General features: G+C 49.5%; 1 protein-coding gene across 1 annotated transcript in view; it reads left to right on the top strand.

Moving 5' to 3' along the window:
• Positions 1–1,072: 1,072 nt before the first annotated feature.
• RPTOR (regulatory associated protein of MTOR complex 1) overlaps positions 1,073–23,800 on the top strand; it is a 102,824-nt gene continuing 80,096 nt past the window's right edge. The window contains 3 exon segments of the mRNA XM_039562061.1: positions 1,073–1,595; positions 11,757–11,859; positions 13,920–14,002. Of these exon segments, the coding sequence (XP_039417995.1) occupies positions 1,434–1,595; positions 11,757–11,859; positions 13,920–14,002 (348 nt within the window). The 5' untranslated portion in view covers positions 1,073–1,433.

Raw genomic sequence — 23,800 nt, 5'->3', positions numbered from 1 at the left:
ACAATCATGCAGTTATGATCAGCCATCAGCACAAAGCACCACGAAGCAATGAATCGGTTCCGCAGGAAGGGGAAGGAGCAAAAGCAAATGTTGGCCACCCCAAGAAACATTACTTGCCAGTCTTCCAATCTACTGCAAAGAAAGGTCTTCGCATTTAAAATATTCCAGGAGTGTAAACACACAGAAAGTGTTTATGAAAATTAATGGATCTGTAAATCAAATTACACGTGTATTCTTTCATTTCTACTTTGAAATAATTTTTACATGTTCAAGTATTACAAATATGAATGTGGTGGAGCTCGATTACTGCCAGGAGCAAACACTGAGGAACTTCATTAGCAGCAATATTTGATATTCATTAACCTTCCATTTAACAGCAAGGAGGATCTATGCCTGAAATACCTCACCTGCCTTTCCTCATGCGTGGAGTGAACATGAATTAGACAGCGGCTGGCCAAATTTCACCACTCTCCTGCTTTTTTGCCCCAGAAAAAATGACCACACGATACAAATGGAAGTGAGGACCAGGAACAGGCGTGGCCGGATTGGTACCTGTGGCTGGGTGTGCTTGGACCACCAGGACACACCAGTGTGAGGCTCCCACTGCTCCGAGCCAGCAGCTCGGCGTCAGGGATCGATTGTCAGCTTTATGTGAGGTGAATCTCACCGGGTCTGTGGGGAGGGCAGCCGGGCCGGGCGCTGTGTGTGGGGCTGCTCCCTGCTGGCGTCCGGGGAGGGCCCGGACCTGGCACTCGGTGCTCTGGGTTGGTGGCAAGGTGGGGATGGGGCACAGCCTGGACTCGATGCTCTAGGAGGTCTTTTCCAACCTCGGTGATCCTGGGATTCTGGATTCCCGCGCCGTCCCCATCGAAACGCGCCGTCACCGTGGCAACGCGCTGTCACCAGGGCAACGCGGCGGAGCGCGCGGCGCGGCGTGTCCCGCGCGGCGGCCCGTACCGCGAGGCATTGTGGGCCGGGCAAGATGGCCGCCCCCGTGCCGCGGTGCTGAGCCGAGTCGCGCTCGCCGGCGCCCCGGGACGCGCGTCCCGTCCGCTGCCGCCCGCCCCCGGAGCGCAGCTCGCCGAGCCGCCCTCGGCCCGCCGGTGTGCGAGGGAGCCGCGATGGGCCGGGCGCGGTGCCCGCCGCAAGGAGCGCGGGGCCCGCGGGGGTAGAGGTGCGAGGGAGGCCCCGGGCCCGGTCCCCGCCGGCCCCTCGGTCCTCCCCGGGCCGCGCCACCGAGCCCGGCCGGGGCCGCTGCCTGCACCAGGTGAAGGCGCTGCGTGCCCCGGGTCCGTCCTTACCCGCGCACCGGGGAGCGCCGCGCCCCGCTGCCCTTGCCCCGTCCTCCCCCCCTCCGGCCGGAGGGACCCCCGGCCCCGCTGGGTGCCGGGCTGGACATCGCTGCTCACCTGTTGCCCGGCGCTTCCCCGCCCATGGAGTCTGAGATGCTGCAGTCCCCTCTCCTGGGGCTCGGGGAGGAGGATGAGTCCGACCTGACGGACTGGAACTTGCCCCTGGCCTTCATGAAGAAAAGGCACTGCGAGAAGATCGAAGGCTCCAAGTCTTTGGCTCAGAGCTGGAGGATGAAGGACCGGGTAATGCTCCAGGGCAGGATGGGGTTTGGAGGAGGAGCAGTCGGGGGACAGGTGAAAAGGGAGTCAGAGCTCAGAGGGCGCTGAGCTGTTGTCAGATGAAACACTGGGTGTTGATCCGATAGTTTGTGTCCCATTCATGTGGAGTTAGGGAAGCAGACCTGCACATGGGTCAGAAGTACTGATTCGATGCTCACGGCACTGGGCTCTTTGAGCAGCTCCATCATTTAAGCTCTCTAAATGGGCACTTGGTGTGTTTTAGGCAAGACAATGAGATGAACGAGGTCAGGAGGAGCCCTGCAGCCCAGCAGGTGCATGGGACAGGCACCAGGTCAATAGGGGCAGGAATTGCAGCTGTCTGGAGCTGTCTACATGTGGAATTTGGAATGAAGGTGTCCTTGTGTGTGGAGAAACAGAGACTGTGGGATTTGGGAGGCGGGAAATAGTTTTCAGATGGAACTCCTGTGTTACAGCAGGAGCTTCTCCTGTGTTTGAGGACGTGGTGTATGTTAAACTGACAGCACTGAGAGTGACAGAGGAACGTCCCAGCTGGGAGTCTGGGATCCTCTGTTGCATGTGTGTGCCAACCGAAAGGTTTCAGTAAAGAGCAAACAAAGCACCTAAGAAATGTCCTAGACAACCATTTCCACTCGTTCTGTTCTTGGAACCTGCTTTGGATTCCAGCCTTCCCTGGGTCTCACAGGTCTTGTGTTACCCATACCTTTGTGTTTATAGATATTTACGAATTTTTCTGGTGACCGGATTTCCGTTATGTTTGTGATCCCCTTGTGATAGGATGGAGTAACTTTCCGAAACTCCAGGCTGTAATTTCTTTGCAGAGGCAGCATGACCAGGCTGTCCCTGAGTCTCAGTGTTCCCAGAGTGGGGATTGTATTTCTCAGAAGTTCTGACCCACGAGGAGAATCGTGCACTGAAAATGGGACTTGGCAGATCATTGCTGGGTTGAACTGGGCATTTTGGGTGTGATTTAAAGGCAGCACAGACACCACGCTGGGTGCTCTGCTCCAAAGGGTTCTGGCAAGGAGGAGACTCTCTCCAGTAGACTGTGGAGGTGTGATGAGCTTGCTTGTCTATTTTAGTTGCCTCTGCCACTCTGGGACGCTTCCTATTCCCTTATTTCCTGATCTGCAGAGTTGCCTGTTTCTAATTTGGGAATGACTTTGCCTCGGGTGGGCTGATCAATAGCTTGTGCAGCAGCAGCTCGAGTTCAGGGGGTTGATTGGGGGTTCTCTGTGGTTGGTGTTGAATGTTTCAGGTGCTTGTTATCAGTACTGAACATCACAGCCCAGCTCCTGCTCCCTGACCCCTGTGGAGCTGCAGTTCCCTCCTCTGGGACTCTCCTGTGCCATGAATGTTGTGGTTGTTGCTGCTGCTCTCTGGGAACAAGCTCAGTGGGGTTGGGCCCTGGGTCACTCTCCAAGATACTGAGTCTGACTCTTGTAAAAGGAGAAAATAGAAGCAAATCTAGAATTTTCAGTTTACTCCTTTTGCTTTCACTGTCAGCTTGAGCCAAATAACGTCATACCAGGGCCAGTGGTGCAGCTCAGGTGTCGCTTGTGTCTGGGCAGCTGGATCAGGGATCCTTGGGACAGACTTGCTGTTGTGTGTAATTACTTTTTGTTTGAGAACAGCTGCATAGGAAGATACCAAAAGCACATAAAGACACCTGAGAGAGGAAGAGCAGCTGATTCAAGCTCATTACTTTTAAATCTCAGCAGTGGTTTTTTATGTCTTGTATTTTATTCCCCTTTTGAGCTGTCATTGGCTGTCTCCTGAGTGCTTAATGTGAGATAACAAATGTAGAACCTCAGCTGGGGAGGGAAGGGGGTGAGGATGGGGTTTGGAATGCTGCATGGGTGATGTCTGTTAAATATTTCCACCCAGTAAGCTTGGTTCGGCTAATCCTGCAAAATAGTTCATAAAATCTAATCTGCTTTGACCTGGTGTCCGTGAGCAGAGGCTGGAGGGCAGCTCACTCATGCTGCTGTTCTCCCATGGCCTGGCTGGAAGTGGCAGCTGGGCTGTGACAGGTTTGTCCAGTGAATCGAGCACCTGGAGGAAAACCCAGGAACCTGGGGTTTGTGGGGTTTTCCTATGGAGCAGTGTGGAGTGGTGGTGTGAGGGCGGTGACCTGGCAGCCTGTGCCATCAGGGTGGAACCTGGTGGGCTGTTGATTTTTTCCCCTTTTTGTTCCTTGAACTGCTTTGTTTTGCTCTCTGGCATCATAAATTAATTCCTTCTTGTTTTAGCTGTCTTCAGGAAGTTTCCTCTCCTCCTCTTTCCTTGCCTTCCAGCACTGTCCCCCGGTGACCCGAGTGCTGCTGCAGCCCTGTCAGTGCCCACGGCCCCCAGTGTCCATCTGCTCCTCCAGCCCCTGGCCCAGCCCCTCCTTCCCTGCAGTCCCACTGTGTGAGGCTGGGTCCCCTTCCCCAATTCTCTGCAGCTCCCTTTGTCTCTTGCCTCCCTTTTCCACAAGCCAGGGCTGATGGACTTCAGGTGTGCTCTTACCTTTGGGATGCTGCTGCAGGAGTTCCCTGAGGGCTGGAGGGGATGTGCCTCCGGCTGTGAGCTGAGGGTGGAAAACATCTCGTTACCTTGAATTTGATAAATGAACTTGTCACAGCCTAGGCTGGGGACCATTACCTGTCATTAGACACCCCAGCCTGTCTCTAAATGAAGAAGTTCTCCAAGGTCGACCCAAGCAAGGCTCTGTCAGTCCCAGTGCAGGCAGATCTGTGGCATTTTCCCCTGTGAATCATGAAAGCCCCAGGCAGTGGCAGATTTTGCCTTATTCATCGAGGAGTCATGGGGAGTGATCCGAGCTCTACTACAGTTAGGGGAAGTGATTCACAGATTTGGGAGTGGAATGACTCTTCTTTTCGTCTTGCTTTGTTGCTCTAAAAACCCCAGAGTTTATATGAAGTTGAAGGTTCTTTAGAAGGCAGAGCTCTGATAAGGGGAGAATCAAATCAGCAGAGTAATGAGTGGTAAATCTAGAGAAAATAAGTGAGAATTCACTGGTGTCCCCCGCCCCTTCCTCCACGAGGGCTGCTCTGAAAACATTTAATCCTTCCTCTCCCCCTTCCGTGGACTGCATATGCCATCAAAGTGACACTGCTTTGATCTATTATTTATTTAAAGAATATTTTTAACACAAGAGGGTTGGAATTATGCTTTGTGTATTGAATTAAATCTCCCAGCCTCAGTAGCAACCAAAGCATATAACTTGATTTAAAGAAAAAGACTCCAAGTACACCAGGTTTTACTGACAAGTTGCTATTAAATTCAGAATATTTAAATTAAGATTTGCTGTATTTATATTGATTTCTAAGATAAGCAGAGAGCAACAAAGCTGATTGTAATAGTTTTACCTCAACATTTTTTTCCTGCTGCCTCATAACTTGCTGAGTGAGAATTAAATCCTGTTTTTATGAGAAGAGGAATCCACAATTAGGTTTCTCTGGAAATGCAGATTAAAGCAGGACTGCATACAAATGTGCTTAATTCAGACAAGCAGAGTTTACCTGCCTGCCCAGGAAATCCATGGAAGTGTCCAGGGCCCGTGGGCTGGGTGGGTTTTCTGGGGAGTTTGGCTGTGGTTTTCTCTCAGATCTGGTGCTCATCAGCTCGGTGCTGTGCTGACCTTCTGCCCCTGGCCTGTCCAGAGGTGACTGTTGGCAGAGCCTGGGTGACTGAGGGGTTGTTGATCCCTCTGGGGCTCGGAGCTTTACCTGGCACTGCCAGATTTGATAAACCAGTACATTTGATGTTTGTCTTGTCCCTCTGTTCCTCTCTAAAGAACGCTCTGTTGGTGCCTCTGTCAACGAATTATCTAATGAAGTACTTAAGGCTGGGTTTGTGTTAATGACATCCTTCAGTGTGAGGCTGTGGTGTGGGGTGTGGTGGGTGACAGGCCCGGGGGCTGAAGGGTTCCTTCTCACCTCCTTGTCCCAGAGGCTCTGCCAGTGGCAGCCTCACTAGTATTGTTATTTCTGTATTTGTATTTATTGATTGATCCTTGCTGAACCGGGACAGGGTGACCTCCAGCTCTTGTTGGGTAGGGATGGAGCGGAGGTGTAATTAGTGTAATTAGTGCTGTGCAGAGTGGAGAGCAGGAGTAGTGCCCAGAGGAGGAGGCTGCGGGAACAGCCAGGTCTGGATGGAGCCCTGTGTTCGTGGCTGTCCCTCTGCCTGGCAGAGCCTCCAGCAGGAGCATAGGCTGCAGCAAGGTTTGTGCCCTCTCCTCTCCGTGGCACAGCCACAGGAAGGAGCTGAAAGCCCTCGGAGGGACGGGGTGGGTGAGTTCTGTTCCGGCTGCCTTCAAACACAGCCTGACACTTCACTTGAATTTATGGGCTTGGGATTGTCCTGATCGTTTTCTGCTGCTCTCTCCTGTAAACCGGGGAAAGTTCCTGTTCGAGGGAGTCACCTGCACGTGCAGCAGTGGGCTGTGGCTCGGGGATTCCTCAAACGAGGCGGCGGCTCCTGATCAAACGCTCCGTGTGCATCCCAAGTTACTGACTCCCGGAGGCTCTGAGAGGGCCATCTAGGAATGGTTTGAAGGAACGGTTTGTAAGGAAGATCTGAAGCTGCTTCAGTCAGTGCCTGGGAAGATGGACACCCTTTAAAGCCAGTGCTAGACAGGAGTGGGAATGCCGTGGAGCGGTGAGGAGAAGCCTGCAGGAATACAGAGCGAGGAGGAAACCCCTTGTCACAGATAAATGGGAATGACATCTGGAAGACGCCTCTTGTCGGTTCTTTTGCAGGTTGTATAAAGAAAGCAAAGATCATAGGAGTAAAATGTTTGCTTTCTGTTATTTTCATTTTTTTTGAGAAGTGATTGACAGGGAAGGAAACACCATTTTGGTTCTAAGCATCCCAGAGTGGTTGGGAGGCACTGTTGGGCTGCTGCGCTGTGACAGAGAGGATCAGCCTGCCCCAGTCTGGCGTTTTTAACCCTGGGCACAGTGGGTCACACACGGTCACCTTGGATCTCTGAGGGCCACAGTGTGTCTGTGGATGTCACTGCTGTCACACAGAGGAGCTGCTCCCTGTTCCCAGAGCAGGTGAATAGGAAGTGGCTGTGGATAGCTGGGGCATGACTGACAGCAGTAACTCAGCCACGAGCTTGGGAAGTGCTTCTGAAGTGAACACCGAGGGCAGCAGTTCAGAGTGTGCTTTGTGAGGAGCTGGAACTGTGTGTAGGAGCTGCCTTCACTGGGCAAACGAACACGTTGGGCACAATAAAGCTCTGAAGAAAGTTCAGAGTATTAGTGCTGAATTCAGAGGTTAGAGGAGGAAAACAAGCCCTCAGGCGGAGTTGATCGAGGAATCTAGAGCAGGCTGGCACACCAGGAACCCACTCTGGGCTACAGATGGCTGGAGACAACCTGCAGAGCTGTTGAATTATTAATGTTAACTTGAAGGAGTTCTTTGCATTCTACTGCTTTTATTGCTGTGGAGAAGCACACTTTTTTTTTTTTTACATAACAGTTTGTTTATCTTAAACTTTACATTAAAAAAAATTCCTTGAAACGGAAAGCTCTTCTTTTTAGATGCTTTACCTTGCAAGTGGTACAGGAGCTGAAGAGGCAGCAGGGAGCTCTGTTCCCCTGCGTGGGGGAAAGTCGTGTCCATGTGGGATATGTTGGGAATCATTCCCTCAGGAGCCTTGCACTGGTTTGGGGTGCAGTTGTGTGATTGAGTGCAAGGTTAAGGTTTGTTTGCCTGTTCAATACCTTCAGCCTTTTCTCTGGCTGGTTTCAGACCTGCATTCCTCAGCGGGATGTGGTGCCGAAGCCTTGGGGATGATGCCTGGGCAGATGTCACCAGCTGTCACCTCTCAGCTGGGAACTCAAATCGGGAAGGTTGGCAAAGAGCCAACAGGAACTTCTGGTGTGGCAGAGGGAACTGAACTCAAGGGAGAACAATGTTTCCTCTTGTTAAATGTTGCTGCTCCTGCTCTCTTTGGAGATGTCCTTGTTGAAACATTTCGTGGCACATCTCCAAAGGAGCCAACAGTCAGGAGCTACCTGAGGAACACCTCGCTGGGTTTGCCCGGTGGTGAAGAGATTTGTATTAAATCTGCGAACGTGTGTAGAGAAAAATGTCCCAAAAAGGCTTCAAGAAGGGAATGAATTTCCTGCACAAGCAGGAGATTGGGCCTCCTGGCCAGTGAGGGTTTTCAAATGAGACTCCTATGAGGATTTGGAATTTGGAAATTTGTCCCAGTGTCTGTATTTAATGTTGGTAACTTCATCCTCATCTCTGTAAAATAACGTAGCCGCATATATTTCATGTTTAATGCTGACTTAATCTTGTGTTTGTATTAACTCCCAGAAGCAATTTGAACTCACTGGCATAAACCCAGGCAGGTTTCTGACACTTGAATGCTCATCTGGGTAATGTTTAAGCAGAAAGTTTTCAGCTTGCAAATTGCAGTGTAAAAATCAAATATTAATGGGGTCTAAAACGTCCAGCCTGAAATGTACCACAAAATGCAGAATTTCTCATAAATGCACTGACTTGTTCTTGGTATTACTTGCACTAGAATATAAAGCAGTTCTATGACTGAGTTACAGACCTCTTCTCACTCAGGCTGAAATGGGTGTCTCTGTCTCAGCCTGGCCTGGAATCACTTTCAGGGATGCTCCAGTGGGATCAGGTGGGCTCCCTGGGATGATAAGCTTCACGTTTTCCATCAAACCCCGAACATAATGGTTCTTTCCTAGTTGAAAATACCTGCAGATACTGCACTGTACTCACCTGCAGATCTGTTTGGCCTCTAAATGAAATAAGAGATGAATTAGGAATATTTTGAAAGGTCTTTAGCATAAGATGTAAATTTTAGTGTCAAATGCTTTAATATGCACCTTCTCTTCCGAGCAGACACAGAACTCCCTCTGCGCCCTGAGTCCCATTTCTGAGGGCTTTGGGATGAATTCAGTGCCATCATGTCTCAGGAAGAGCATTTTGACCGAGTGGATTTTGCCATTTAAGTATTGCAGGTTCTGACCCGGAGTTATTAAATCACTTTAAATCGGATGCAGTACAAGCTTGGGAGTTGTATCCCATTTTTTAACATACAAATGACACTCCAAAGTGCAGAGCCCACAGCAGGAGCTGCTGTGGTTTGATCTTGAGCCTTTGCTGACAGAGCATTTTGGATATTGGTTTTCTTACAAACTTGCCAAATGTTCTTCTGCTTCATTTTTTAATTCTAACAAAAATCCATGGAAATGTATTCTGATGGATATACTCCTGAAATGGGGAAAAGAAAATTTCCACTGTCTTAATGACAGATGAGAATGTCCTCATACTGCTTGTATTAAGAAGCTTTAAATATGCTGTGAAGTTTCTGCTGGTGTGTTCCAAAAGAGTTTAGAAGTGGCATTATTAGGTTTTTGGGCTCAGGGTTGTTTTTTTTTTTTCATCAGTCATATGCACTGGTCCCCAGAGCCCCCCTGAGCTGGGCTGAGCCCAGCGTGGGCAGCAGGGCAGGGGGGGTTCTGCCCCTGTGCCCCTGTGCTCAGGTGAGGCCCCACCTGCAGAGCTGCCCCAGCCCCAGGGCCCAGCACAGGGAGCACCTGGAGCTGCTGGAGAGAGCCCAGAGGAGGCTCCAGGATGAGCAGAGGGATGGAGCAGCTCTGCTGGGAGGAAAGGCTGTGAGAGCTGGGAATGTTCAGCCTGGAGAGGCGAAGCTTTGGGGTGACCTCAGTGTGGCCTTGCAGGGCCTGAAGGAGCTGACAAGAAACATGGAGAGAGACTTTTTACAAGGGATGGAGTGCCAGGACAAGGGGGATTGGCTTCAGACTGCCAGAGGGCAGAGTTAGGTGGGATATTGGGGAAAAAATCCTCCCTGGGAGGGCAGTGAGGCCCTGGCACAGGGTGCCCCGGGAAGCTGTGGCTGCCCCATCCCTGGAATTGTTCCAGGCCAGGCTGGAGGGGGCTTGGAGCCACCTGGAATGGAAGGAGGTGTCCCTGCCCATGGCAGGGTGTGGAAGAGGATGGGCTTTAAGGTCCCTGCCCACCCAGGCCATTCTCTGATTCACCCTCAGGATGGAGGTGGATGTGGAGGAGCTGTCAGAGGGGAGAGGAATGAGCTGTAGGTCTCAGGATGTGCTCCCTGCTAGCAGTTAGAAATGGTGTGGAGTGTGATGCTTTACATTCTTTGGGGGAGGAGGCAGAGGGGAAATCACCCCATTTGTCTCTGCGATCAGTTCCTGTGCCTCTCATGGGTTTGCTGTCAGTTTTCCAGGAGAAGCACTTATTTAAAACCCCGAACCTGGGAATGGAAAATAAATATCAGCCTGTTCAGCATAAGCCACCAATCAGCTGTTACCAGCAAAATACTGAAAAATAAGTCAGTATTAGACTGCAAATGGGAAACAATAAATAAATGAGATGGAGAAGATTGCTTGGCAGGATGCTTTCTCTTGGAAGAATGATTTATGTGTTTCCATGTCTAATAAGTCGTTTTGTGTGTAGTTTTCTGTGTTTCCCTGGGGGTGTTCAGTGCATGTGTGGCAGTGTGTGATGGTTCTGGCACACCCTGCCCTTGCACACCCTGCAGCTCCCTGGCTTTCCCGAGGCCCTGGGAGCTGGCAGTGCATGTGGGGGCTGGGAAGGTGTCCCTGTGGGCAGGGCAGTGCTCAGGTGGTTCTGGGTGGTGGTTTTGGGTGCTCTTACACTCTGAGCTGCTCGGGGTGGTGAAGGGTCTGCAGGACTGAGCCACACCTTGCAGCTGCCCCTGGTCCTGCCAGTGGCTCTGCTTTTACTGTGGGTTGTCCTTAAGGCTGATAAAGTGCTCTAGAGCACGTGTCCCTGTGCTGAACTGCGGCTGTGGGCATCTCCCCCCCATCCATGGGCACTCCCTGGGAGCCCCTGTGAAATCCTGATCAGGGAATTCCTGTTCAGGCCCCTCTTCTCATCTCTGTGCTGGGGAGTGCTGCTTAGTCCGTGGTAATTCCTGGTGTGAGGAACTCCTACAGGATTGCAGGGTTTGTTAGCAGCAACATGGTTTGGGATGAAGCCATAAACCACAGTTCTTGCTGATTTTTTATTCCACGTTTCCTGCCATGGCCATGGGAGTGAGGAAACACTGCAGGATTTCTGTCCTGGTGTAGAGCCTGTCCCCTCTCTGCGGTGTGAGTGGTGTCTGGCTGCTCCAGTTTCTGTATAAATTACACATTGATGTGGCTCTAGGGTTTTCTCTAAGTGTGAAATTTGGGACTTTTTTTCCCTGCTGTTGGGGATTGCACGGAGCACCCTGGGGAAGTGGGGATGTGGGTGGCCTTGCTTCAGGCAAGCCCTGAATGCCTGGAATCACTGAGAGCCTCGTCACTGGTTTTGTTTTCCTCCTCTGGCTTAGGTGTTGGCATGGGGGAGTCTAGAAAAAACCCATAAAGATGTGATGTGATAATTTTTGAGCAGTGTTTGTAGCTGGCCAAGGTGGTTTGTCATTGGTTTAATGCAGGTTTGGGGTCCCAGGTGAGGCTGGGTGTGCTTGGGTTGGGTGCATTTGTGGTGCCTAGGTGGGAGAACCCCAAGTGCTGCCTGGGCAGTGCCAGGGGGAAGTGGAGCAGCAGCTGGAGCCACTCCAGGATTTCTCCTCACAGGGCTCTCCAGGAAAACTAACACGTGAAGAAAACAAAATAAAAAATGCACTAAATGTCTTTGTTTTGGTGTGTGTTCGTTGGTTTATTTTTTTTAATGGTTTTGTTTGTCACTTGGGGGTTTTCCATTGTAATTCTTTTAGTTTCAATATTAGAGATCACACACTGCATTATAATATTGGTCAGGGCCCCTGAATAGCATTGTCTCATGTTTTAATAATGTGTTTCAGATGGACAATGGCTAATTTGAGTAGCAGAAGTTCACTGGTGTCTATTTCCATGCTCAGAAAGAGAAGAATGAGCTCTGGAAATAATAACAAAAATAGTAACATAGAGTCTAAGTACTGTTCTAATAAAAAATATGAAAAATTTCATCAGTCAGGCCTCGCTTAAAATAGTCCACATGAAAGAGCAGGTAAGAGAGGTTGGGTAAAACCCTGCAGAAGTTCAGGGAGCGGTGAAGTTTGAGCCCAGTGGAAGTTGCTGCTGTTCCTGCCCTCAGGAGCTGTGTTGTTGCCTGTCTTTGCAGATGAAGACTGTAAGTGTTGCCTTAGTTTTGTGCCTCAATGTCGGCGTGGACCCCCCGGACGTGGTGAAAACAACTCCCTGTGCCCGCCTGGAATGCTGGATTGGTGAGTGCCCAGAGCCTCCAGGCTCCTGCTCCCCTGAGTCTCACAAACCCCAAGTCACAGTGTAGGGTTCATCCTGAAGTTGTGCATTCCCAGGGCTTGAAACTGGGCTGAGCAGGAGGAAACCTGGGATCTGATTGTTATCTGGGTTAATGAAGAGTCCAGCTCTGACAGCTGCCATGGGTCCCCTCACCTGCTGTGTTCTGAAATGAGATACCGTGGAGAAAAGCAGCTGTTAATGAGCTGCTTTGCTTTCCTGTAATTATTTTAGATTTATGAATATCTGAGGAAATCTCTGAGCAGAGACACCTTCAGAGTGCTGGGCTCTGCAAAGCTTTCAATCCCCCTTCTCTGCCTCACCCAGCAGAGCAGTGATGTTTGTGAAACACCTTGCTGTGTTTTGAGGTAGCTGCTCCAGGGCTGTTTTAACTGGAATCATTCAGAAGACCTGGAATTATTCCCAAGGATGTCTTGCCAGCAGTTCCAACACCTGGGTTTGCTACTTCCATGCAGCATTGCACTAAATTCCTAGGGTTTTTTTTGTGAAGAAATTAAAAGTTCCCTTGGTTTTGGAGAAAAAAGTCTAATTATCAAGATGAGACAAATCTGAAATAATATTAGAAGGAACTATCTTGTACACAGAAGCTTTCTCAGAGAGATTTGTTTTTTATCTAGGAATTGGGAATGTTCAGCCTGCAGCACGTCCCACGCCGGGCACTGTAATCCTCAGCTTGGGGCTTAGACAGGCCCCAGGAGCAAATTAATCACTGCACAAACAGCATTTCTTAAAAAACTTTCTGAAGATTTTCTAACCTTTCCTTACCTGCTTTGTGAATCAGAGCATCTCAGGTTTTTAACCCAGAAACGCTGATGACTTTAAAGCAGCTGAAAGCCCTGAGCAGGCACAAACAGGTACCTGAGAGCAGTGCAGAGAACAGCCCTGATGTCTCATTGGTACACGAGCTGAGCAGCATTGCAGAGTCATTTAAATAAAGTCATTAGTGCCTATCATTAGCAAAGAGAATTTTGAATGCAGTTTTGTAATTAAATTTTCAGTGTGTTTGTGTACACAAGTGCTCCTTCCACTTCCAGCCAACTTGAAATTTCTGAAAAAGATAATTGGGGAAATATCTGATGTTTTTCCTCCCATCAGTCTCCGGAGCAGGGAGTAGGGGGTGCAGTAATGTCTGTGCCACATGTGCAGGGTCTGGGGAGCTCTCTGGGGTGCAGTTGCTGCTGTTCACACCTGAGCTGGGGTCACAGCTGGTCACCCCTGGTGACAAATGGCCACTGAGCAGAGCCCTGTGCAGGTCATGCTGCACCCTCCACGTGCTCTTATTCCTTAAGGAAAAATAACTCTCAAAATCCTGCTTTCATCCTACTTTATTACATTTTGTTTCTAACGAAAGTATATTTGCAAAAATTGGGAAAAAAACCCCTTCATCGATCTGGTTTAGTGCTTTTGAAATAATTGATATTAAATAGCAAAATATTAGCTTGTAGGGTTTTTTTTAAAAAAACTTGTTAATTGTTTAATTATATGTCCATGGTGTTTGAATAAAGCACATGGGCTGGAATTGTACTGCTATGTATGGATTGTGGTAATTATCTAGCAATGAAATTAACTTCTTAAATATTACAAATGGTACACAGTCTCTGAAGCAGGGGAAGCAAATGGAGCAGGATTTTGCATTCCTCAACAGAAAATGTTTGTCATCAAATATTTAACCAATTTGAGTTCTTGTCATTATTTACAATAGAAACCTGATTTCATTATTAAAAGAAACAAATGTAATGCCTCTACTGTCTTTCAAAACAAAATTGTGTTTAGCAGCTCAGTGAGAGAAATCTTCCACATTTGACAGTCTGTAATGGAACGGGATTTTTGTTGGACTGAAGAATTTGGGGAGAATTTTTGGGCGTTGCCCCCGAGTAAATTCCATGAGGAGCAAGGTGTTTATGGGTTTGAAGTTGATAATGAAAGGAACCTGCACGAAAATATCCCTCAGTGACCTGAGTGATGCAGCTGGGGTGAGAAATGCTCCTGTGTGTTCTGTTCCCAGATCCTCTGTCCATGGGGCCTCAGAAAGCTCTGGAGACCATCGGGGCCAACCTGCAGAAGCAGTACGAGAACTGGCAGCCCAGGGTGAGTGTTTGGCTGTTCCTGGGGCTTCCCTGCTGTGGAACCTGGGCAGTCACTGCTCCACTGCCGGAGCCTTTGCTCCTCTGAGCTTCAGGCTCCTGGTTGGCTTTTTTCTGAAGTGTTTCTAAGCGTATTTATGTCTTGGAGCATTTATGGCAGGTACTAGTGTACAGCTAAGACAAGAGGATTTCCTTCTGCGTTTTTCCTCATGGCACATTGACAACTTTTAAATCTCGACAGCCCAAGAATTTAGCAGAAAATTCAAAAAGTGCCTGAAATCAAACAGGAGAGTAAAAGCATCCTGGAGCAAAGGTGAAAACAAGCCCTTTCCTGTGCTCTGTATCAGTCCCTGGTACTGGGGAGGGGGGGACAGGTCAGGAGCAGCAGGTTCTCTGCGTGGGCCTGGTGGAGGCAATCCCAGAGCTGGGATGATTCCCTGGTTCCTGCAGGAAACCACAGCCCCTGACACATTGCAAAGGCAAACACGTCCTGGTTTATTGCACTCCACAGGGCTCTGGAGCTTTCTGCAGTAATAAAGAGAAGTTGGTGTGCTGTCTGCAGTAGAACAATAGGAATGTTATTGAATTTCCTAGAGCTTTCATATAAATACTGATACATCCAGTTTTGTCTGTTTCTTGGGGGCTTGGAATGGTTGAGGAGTGGATGGAAGGAAGACAATTTGGGGAAAATCAGGCAGTCTGAAAAAAGAGCAAATCATGAAAATCTTCTGAAATAGCCGATATTCCCTGGCTGTCAGTTCCTTCCACAGGAGCTGCCCCTCATCGGTACCTCCTTGGGAAATCACAAGTGGTGCTAATTGCTGGCAGTGGGTGCTGGCAGTGATGACCCCTGTGTGACCAGTCCTGAGCATTGCTGCCAGCCAGCCCTTGGCTGCTTCTGATCAAACATCCCCTTTTTTGCTCAATACAAACACCTTAGCTGAAAGAAAACTGTAAAAGGGGTAAAGCATGAAAATTCCTTGTTTCTGGAAGCTCCCAGGCTGCACAGCTGATGGATATTTCCTTCCAGGTCTTATTGAGCCCCTTTCTAAATAATTTATCAGCTTGCCACTGCTTGAAGTATTTGTTCTGATTAAATTTAAGACTTTGCTTTATTGTTGTGTAGCTACATAAATTTGTGTGCTGCGGGAGTAAAAACCACTTCAGCTGTTGTTTCCTCTGCAAAATCCTGCAGTTAAGCAATATTCAGTCATTTCATACAGTTCTCAAATGAAGATCGTACTGGGGGAGAGGGTAGGAGATGACAGAGCTGTGGGCTCCATCTGTCTTGATAAAGAGTTCTCTGAAGGAGTAAAGAGTTCTTGCAATTCACTGCGGAGATAATTGAGATGCTGGTGAAAAAGTGGAAGGAAAACCAAGACAGCTTTACACTAACACTCCCTTGGGTTTGGGGCTTGAGTTTCACTGGGCAGGGAAGGGGTTAAACCTCAGGGTAATCAGGAAAGAGACTCAATTACAGGGATCAGAGGGGCTGCTTAAGCAGCTGAGAAGGGAAGGAGAAAAGGGAGTGAAAGTGAAGAGCCCAGGACCCAGTAATGCCTGACTGGAGGGGAAAACCTGCCCTGGGACTGCTCCTCTGGTCTGGGAATCTGCGGGTGGCAGGTTGGGAATGGCTGGAGGAGCTGAGTGGAACTGGGCTGGCTGGTGGCAGGGCCTGGATCACCGGGGAGCATCGGGAACGGATGCCCAGAATAAAATACTTGGAGTTTCTGTTGGAGGCTGCTCGCATGCTCTGTATCTAAAATATTTAGATAAGGAATTGATCATATTGAAATGGGATTTCTCTGCTGCTGACCCCCATTCAGTACCCCCTGCAGAACCCTGCCTGTGTGAGGTGCAGCCCTGTAGCAGGTGCCCAGCCAGAGCACGGCTTTTCTGTGCTGGCAGGGAGCAGCAAATACTTCCCCGTTGTTGGGGTGTAAATTCTGTTTCTTGGCAGCCCTGCACATTGTGCCATTGCAAAGGCAGGGACTTGCCTTAGCTTAAGAGTCAAGAGCCTTTGAAAACAGGACTAATGAACTGCAAACTCCGAGTGCTGCTGCAGTGGGATGGTTTATGGAGATGCAGGAGCTCGTGGGGGTTTTTATGAGCAGGAGTTACTGCTCTGCAAGTCCCGGTTTATCAGTGGAGCTGGGCCCTGGGCCCTGTGCTGCAGCCCTGCAGAGCTGCGTGGGGAGGATGAAGGTGTTCTGCTGCTCAGGGACTACTTGGAAGGAGTGAGTTCTCTGCACCCTCCAGGCTGGAATTGTCAGAGCTGAGCCCCAGCACTGTGTGTGGAAGCACCCCGTGTGCACTGATCCCTGTACAGAACCTGTGGGATGAGCTCGGAATGGAATTGCTGCCTGCCTTCTTAGAAGGGTGCCAGGTTTTGTTCCCCCTGGTTCTCCTGATGGCCATCTCGTGCCCTGGCTCCCAGCCCTCCCTGGGCCATGCAGTGCCCTGTGCCTCCATCCCTGTGGCTGTGCCGTGGAGAAGGGGCTGCGGAGCCAAAGGCTTGGCTTGGGTGAGGCAGAGTTTACATAACTCAGGACCTGGTATGAAGTATATGCTTGTTAAATATACATGAAATTACAGATTTTTTTCCTCTTTGTTAGCTCTGGCTTTTGACCAGGTTCTCCCTTTAAACTGACCAGAACACCCACAGGAGTTTTTCCTCCTTCGCTTCCCATTTTGCTGCTTCTGTTGGCATTTTCCTGGTGCACAGATCCCTGTGGCACTCCTGCACCAGGTGCTCTTTGCAGCTCTGTCCTTTATTCACTGATGAACTTTCCCAGTCTTGCCAGGGAGGCCAAAACCCACAGTTCATAACCATTCCTAGGAGAGGTGGGAAGGATGCAGACACACAACTCCTCCGTGGCTCCCAGCTGTTCTGAGGTCCTGCTGAGCTGTTTCACTGGGATCTTTTGTACAGAGGCCTTCCTTCTTCTGTGGCATTTGGGGTTTTTTGCGTCCTCTGAGAAGAAGCTTAATGGAGTGTGAGAGGTTTGTGCCTCTGTAGGACTGACTCTGGGCAAGGCAGTGATTTACCATCACCACTCCCCTCCTGCCCTTCCAGACCAGGAGCTCCAGGGCTCCTGCACCCTCTGTGCAACAACCAACACCAGCGAGGCCAAGGGCTTGAGACATCACATCCCAAAGAATCTTCCCCCTTACACCCACTTGCCTGAATAAAACAAAGTCAGTTACAGTATTGATTTTTAAATTCAAGTGCTACAATTTTTCCTCCCTTTTTCTTCTCTCAATTTCCTCCTTTTTTGCTAAGAGAGTCATTTGGGCTGTTTTAATTCTCTCCTGGAATGAGTTGATTTCATTATAGCTGAATGGATTATACCTGAGCAGGCATCCCTGGGGTGAAGGAGAGCTGTGAGCTGTGAATGGGATGAAAATCCTGGATGGGGAAAGGACTGGGGAAATCTAGAAGACAAGATTAAATAAACTTTTAGAAAGCCTTTGGGAAGGGTGGCTTGAAAGCAAGTACTGGTGTTTGGGAATGCCTGCAGCTGGAGCATCCCTGCTGAGGGTGGCATGGGCACACGGTAGTTCTGCTTCTGTTCCTTGTGCAGGTTTTGAAGAAAGGAGTTTCCCATTTCTCTCTGATCCAGTCTCACCCGTTGTGTGATGCCTCTTGCCTGCACCAGTGAGTGACGGTCTCTGAGGAGACATCTCCTACAATATGGATAGATTACCTCTTTTGTAGCGGGCCTTCAAGGAAACAGTGATTTTCTGATCAAACAGGCTGCTTCTCCCTCTCTTCTAGTCTGCTTCCCAACAGTTTTCTCCTAATTTCAAAGGAAGTACAGCCAAGATACTTGAAATGGATCACTGAAAGCCTCTACCTTTTAGTGCATGTTGTCGGTTGTTGATGCTGTTGTTCCCCTCATTAGAGATCTCTGGGCTTTGATTCGGTGTCTGAGGTTTCATTCCTTCATTGCTTTTTTCTGCCTAATTAATTGGGAAGTTGCTGCTGCACATCAAAGGGGGAGCATTTCCTAAAGAGTAACTACTTAAGCATGAAAACTAATTGAACACATGACCTAATTATTGGTCTCTCAGTGAGTCATACTTTTCCTTTATTTCTGTAGGGTTTTTCTTTTGAAACAACAGCAAATACTAATGGCTCCTGCAGAAGAAATACTGTAGAATTCCAAAGGGGAACATGGGAAAACTGGTACTTGGTCTCCAGTAGGAGATAGCTGCAGATGGAGGAACATGTAAGAAAAAATGAATAAGAAGAAAAAAAACAACAAAAAGACAGTGTGACCTTGTTTAACAAAACCAGGTTTTCCGTAGAGGACTATGTTTGTTGGTTTTCATTTCCCAACAGCCTCTTGAATTTGGCAGCTATTTCAGGCTCTGCAAAATTCTGCTGTATCAATCCTTTGCTGTCTTGTTAAAGATCAACTGTCTTCAGCATAAACCAGCAGGGTTTTTTTCAGGGGAAAAAAAGAAAAGTGCAGTCAACAAGTCTAATTGTGAAACTCAGTTATTCCTGTTCTTCTGTCTGAAAAGCTGTCGTGGTCAGAGTGTCACTGTCATCCAGGGGCTGTTTCACTAAATACCCCTCTGGGAGCACCGGTCATTGGGCCAGAATCGCACAGATTTCAGCTGTGGTGAAGGATGAAACCCACTTTTTAATGCCTTGGGAATATGGAGAAAATGAGGTCAGTGGTTGTAGCTTTCCCTTTGGTGGCTCTCCAGGTGATCTGCATCCCAGCCCTCCGTCACCCATGGCCTGGCTGGGGAGAGCACGAGCCCAGGGCTGGGTTCAGAGCAGCCCCAAGGACGCTTTGCAGTGCAGCTGCTCTTCTGTGCTGAAGCCCCTGAGCTGGGGCACCTCCTTGGTGCTGCTGCTGCTGCCGGGAGCGAGCACGGGGAGCGGCCGGTCCTGAGCTCCTGGGCCGCAGCCGGGATCCCTGGAGCTCTGCAGCCGGAGCTGCAGCAGCACCCCTGGAGGCACTGCTGCTGTGCCTGCCTGCACTGGGAGCAGCTGGGCATGGAAGGGCTCCTAGAGCAGGGATAAGGGAGGATTTGGGAATCGGCTGTGTACCCCGCTGCAGCTCTGCGTACAACTCATGTTTTAATGCTTTTGATAGTGAGAAGAAAAACCCTGAGAAATCTTTAACGCACCACTGAAAGTGGAAACTGTGATATTGCAGCAGTAGTGTACTTAATACTGATTTCTCGGAGATTCTCCTGGAAAAATGAGTCACAAAAAGGAAGAAAATAGTTGCAGGCGTGAACTGCTGTGTGGAAGCGTGTTCAGAAGCTGCAGAGACCAGGAAGTGGCATTAAGCTGTTCTGTGAACTGAGCTGTTCATGCACTGCAGATAGCAGGGTCTGGCATTCTGGAACTAAGTCAGCAAACTTGCAAAGTCAGTTTAGTGGGAAAATGCTGTGGGTCTTGGCATCCTGCTGCAAGCCAGGAGCTCTGTGGGCAGGATGTGCTCGAGTGAAGGAGATCACCCAGCATCTGAACTCCTGCTAATTTTGAACTCCTGTGTTCAGAGCCTTGCCTTCCACACTTCCTCGCCACACTTCTGACAGTAACATCATTTCACATGTTTTATACTTCATGTCTGTTTTGGTTTGTGCTTTGTCATCAAAATGGGCCCAGAATTGGCAGGGAGCAAGATTTGTGTTTTTGAGGGTATTTTTCTGTGACCATTGATGTCGGCTTGTCTGAGATGGTGTTCTGGTTTGGCCAAATTTAGAAAAATATCCTCTGAGAGAAGGCACAACCACCCTTCCCCCACCAGGTTCGGGAAAAAATAAATTTTCCTCGAAGGAAAGTGAAGAAGATAAAACTATTTATTTAACAAACACACGGGAAAGGAAAATAATGCTAAATGGTAAAATCTTTTCGCTGTAGAGGAAAAACCTGGGAAACTGCTAAAGTCTTCCCTTTGGTCTCCTCGGAGCTGGGGCTTGGCCCAGGGCCAGGCCCTCTGTGCCCGGTGGAAAGTCCTCCCGATGTGCTCTGATGTTACAGCAATCAAGCAGTCCAGTAGAAAAGGGAGAAAATCCGGAATTCCAGAGAAGGAAAAGCAAAGTCCAACTCTCAGTCTCTCTCTCCGGAGAACAAGAAACTGAAACAACTGGCCAAAAGCTGACTGGAAAGCAGCAAGCCGGGTGCTTCCTCGCTCCCCTGCCGCAGCTGGGGAAAAAAAAAACCTGCTATCTTTATGTGACCTTGAACAAGCTGCAAACTGCTTTGAGAAAGTTTTGCTCAGTTTTTTCCTTCCCCCTCTCAGGCTCAGTTTAGAGGCATAGAAAGGCACAAAAATTAATTTCTGGGCGTAGGGCAGCGATATGGGATACACATCATAAGGTCACCCCAAGACAGATGGGAAGAAAGAGCTGATATGAAAAGGCTCTTGAAGAGAAAAGCAGCTCTGCCTGGCAAAGCTGATTAACATGATTCTGTAATTACCACCCAGCTCTGGGTGACCTATTTAAAAACACCTTGTCTTTGTGTTGGGTGGGGAGTGGTGAATCCCTGGCATGGGGGACAGGGAGGAGCCTCCTGCAGATCCATTGGCAGCATCCTGCTCTGTATCCACTAAATAGCACCTGGATCCACTGGAGGGGATTCAGTGGTTGGAGACTGGGACATGCAAAGGATGCTGCATTGGGAGCTTCTTGCTAACAGACACCAGCAGTTTTGTGCAAAACTTGGAGATTAACAGAGGAAACGATTGACATTTTATTTATATTCCTGCTCCCCTCTAAGGCAGAGTGAGAAAAGCCCGAGATGCTTTGGTTTTAACTCCTTTCCTGTGGAGATTAGCAAAGCATAAACCTTGGAATGATTGGTTTTCCTTCTCCTGACTCGTTAAGGTGTTTCTAATCAGAAAATTGCTTCATTAAGCAATTACTTTGCAATCAGAGGAGAACTGAAATTACGAAGCAATTATTTAGTATTGAGAAGATGAAGTTCTTGCCCTGCAGGGCCCCAGCCTTGCAGCTCCTCCCTGGAGCACAATGCACTCGGGCCAGGGTATAAAGACACCCAGTCTGAGAATTCACCAGTTTGTGGTCCTGCAGCCTCAACTGGGCTCCCAGTAATATCCAAGTTTATATTTAAGAAACAAGAAGATGCACAGCCTGAAACTTCAAAGAGCTCTTAAAACGGAGGTTCTAGAGAAGGAATGGAACTAAACTGACACTGATGCTTAGGAGTTACCTTGTTTGACTAAGCAGGTTTGAAAGATGTGACCTGGGGTGTACTTAAAATCCTGTCAGGGCACCTTGTGATGTGACCCATGGAGCTGTCACCAGGCTGAGGGTGCAGATCTGCCATATGAGAAGCAGATTTGAGTTCTTTTACAATTCCCTTTGTTTAAAAGTAAGCAATTATTTACACAGCCCTCTCAGAATGGTTATTTGAGCAGAGAGGGAAGGATTTGTACCAAACAGGGGAGGCTGGTGGATGGAATTTCTGTGAACTTAGGCACAAACCTGCAGTGTGAAGCAGCTTGTAACTGCTGAGGAACACACCTGTCTCGTGGATGTATTGTAGCAGCAACTCAAGGTTGGTTGTCCTGATTTTTGTCTTCCCTGTCAACATCAGTTCTCATGAACAAACTGCTCAAAGGCGTTTTTTTTGGAAGTGTTATTGGATCCTGAGTCTGCACAGTGAGGATTAGGTACTTTGGAATTCATTTCACATTGGACTTGAAAGCAAGGTCAGAGACTCTGCAGAGGAAAGGTAAAGTCCCCACTCTGCTGGCTCCAGGCAGGGGAGGGGATGTGCCACACTCAGAGCTGGCTCCAGCCACCATCCTGTCCTGGCATCAGCTGGCCCAGGAGCCTTGGGCTGCTCCAGAGGGAATTAGCACAGGGGAGATGGAGAGGGGTTTGAAATGCACCCAAATACCTGCAGAGGACTTGCCTCAGACTGGCAAGAGTCTCCCTTTGGCCTAGTTTAGTATTTAAATTAAAGCATCTCTAAGTTATAGTTTGTCTTCACTGTAATTAATATTTTTCAAGTTAACCATGAGTAATAATTTTATCAGTAATGTTTTCTCCTGGCCTGTGTTAACCAGGTTAAGCTGCTGCCTGCAACGTCAATTTGGGATTTCCAGCACACTCCCTTGTACTTAAATATGCAGTTTTTATTATCTTGGCCTAATCCTCATGAATTTGCATCAGGGTAATTTCATGTGCCCACAGCTTAAAATTAAAACACCTAAAAGGAGGTGGTGGGGTTTTTTTAATATGAAATTAAGAAGCTTGGAGTCTGTGGATATGGTTCAGAATAATTTGTATTTGAATGATGTGTCCAACCTGAGAGTTATTGTAGCCATATCAGCTTGGGCTTGAGGTGATTGGGTTTGTGATTGATGGACAGTGGGGATGAACTGCAGTCACTTCTTGCAGTGTTCAGTTATCTCTGGGCTTATCTCACAGCAGGCTCGTGCTGCACCTTGTGTCTCTGCTCCCTGAGGGGGGGACAGCTCTGTCCTGGCACTGCTGTGTCCTGGAGGGGACAGCCCTGTCCTGGCACTGCTGTGTCCTGGGGGGGACAGCCCTGTCCTGGCACCGCTGTGTCCTGGGGAGGGACAGCCCTGTCCTGGCACTGCTGTGTCCTGGGGAGGGACAGCCCTGTCCTGGCACCGCTGTGTCCTGGGGAGGGACAGCCCTGTCCTGGCACCGCTGTGTCCTGGGGAGGGATCCTGTCCTGGCACCGCTGTGTCCTGGGGAGGGATCCTGTCCTGGCACCGCTGTGTCCTGGGGAGGGATCCTGTCCTGGCACTGCTGTGTCCTGGGGAGGGACAGCCCTGTCCTGGCACCGCTGTGTCCTGGGGAGGGATCCTGTCCTGGCACCGCTGTGTCCTGGGGAGGGATCCTGTCCTGGCACCGCTGTGTCCTGGGGAGGGACAGCCCTGTCCTGGCACCGCTGTGTCCTGGGGAGGGACAGCCCTGTCCTGGCACCGCTGTGTCCTGGGGAGGGACAGCCCTGTCCTGGCACCGCTGTGTCCTGGGGAGGGATCCTGTCCTGGCACCGCTGTGTCCTGGGGAGGGACAGCCCTGTCCTGGCACCGCTGTGTCCTGGGGAGGGATCCTGTCCTGGCACTGCTGTGTCCTGGGGAGGGACAGCCCTGTCCTGGCACTGCTGTGTCCTGGGGAGGGACAGCCCTGTCCTGGCACCGCTGTGTCCTGGGGAGGGACAGCCCTGTCCTGGCACCGCTGTGTCCTGGGGAGGGACAGCCCTGTCCTGGCACTGCTGTGTCCTGGGGAGGGACAGCCCTGTCCTGGCACTGCTCAGTCCTGGAGGGACAGCCCTGTCCTGGCACCGCTGTGTCCTGGGGAGGGATCCTGTCCTGGCACTGCTGTGTCCTGGGGAGGGACAGCCCTGTCCTGGCACTGCTGTGTCCTGGGGGGGACAGCCCTGTCCTGGCACTGCTGTGTCCTGGGGAGGGATCCTGTCCTGGCACTGCTGTGTCCTGGAGGGGGGGATGTTTATTGTGGAATTGTGCAAACCCAAAAATGCTCATGTGCAGTTCTAAATCTGTCTGTCCTTTGATGTGTCTCCAAAGCCAGTGTAAATGCAGGATCCTAAATCTTCCTTTGATGCAAGAAAAGAGCTGTGGTTTAGTCAGTATTAAAATGAAATCACAGTGAATTGCAGGGTTGGGTTATTAATCACCGTTTTGGATGAACCAAAGAACAAAGTATTTTTGTTTGTGAGTGAAGTCTGTAGTTTTTCACTAGAACAGCTTCCCCCTCAGCAGGCCTGGAAACAGGCCAGCCTGGCATCACATGGAGACAGAACACTGGG

The sequence above is a fragment of the Corvus cornix genome, chromosome 18, assembly GCF_000738735.6.
Source record: "Corvus cornix cornix isolate S_Up_H32 chromosome 18, ASM73873v5, whole genome shotgun sequence".
Lineage (NCBI taxonomy): Eukaryota > Metazoa > Chordata > Aves > Passeriformes > Corvidae > Corvus > Corvus cornix.
Note: the sequence above shows the minus strand (reverse complement) of the source record. Positions and strands in the feature narration are given on the sequence as shown.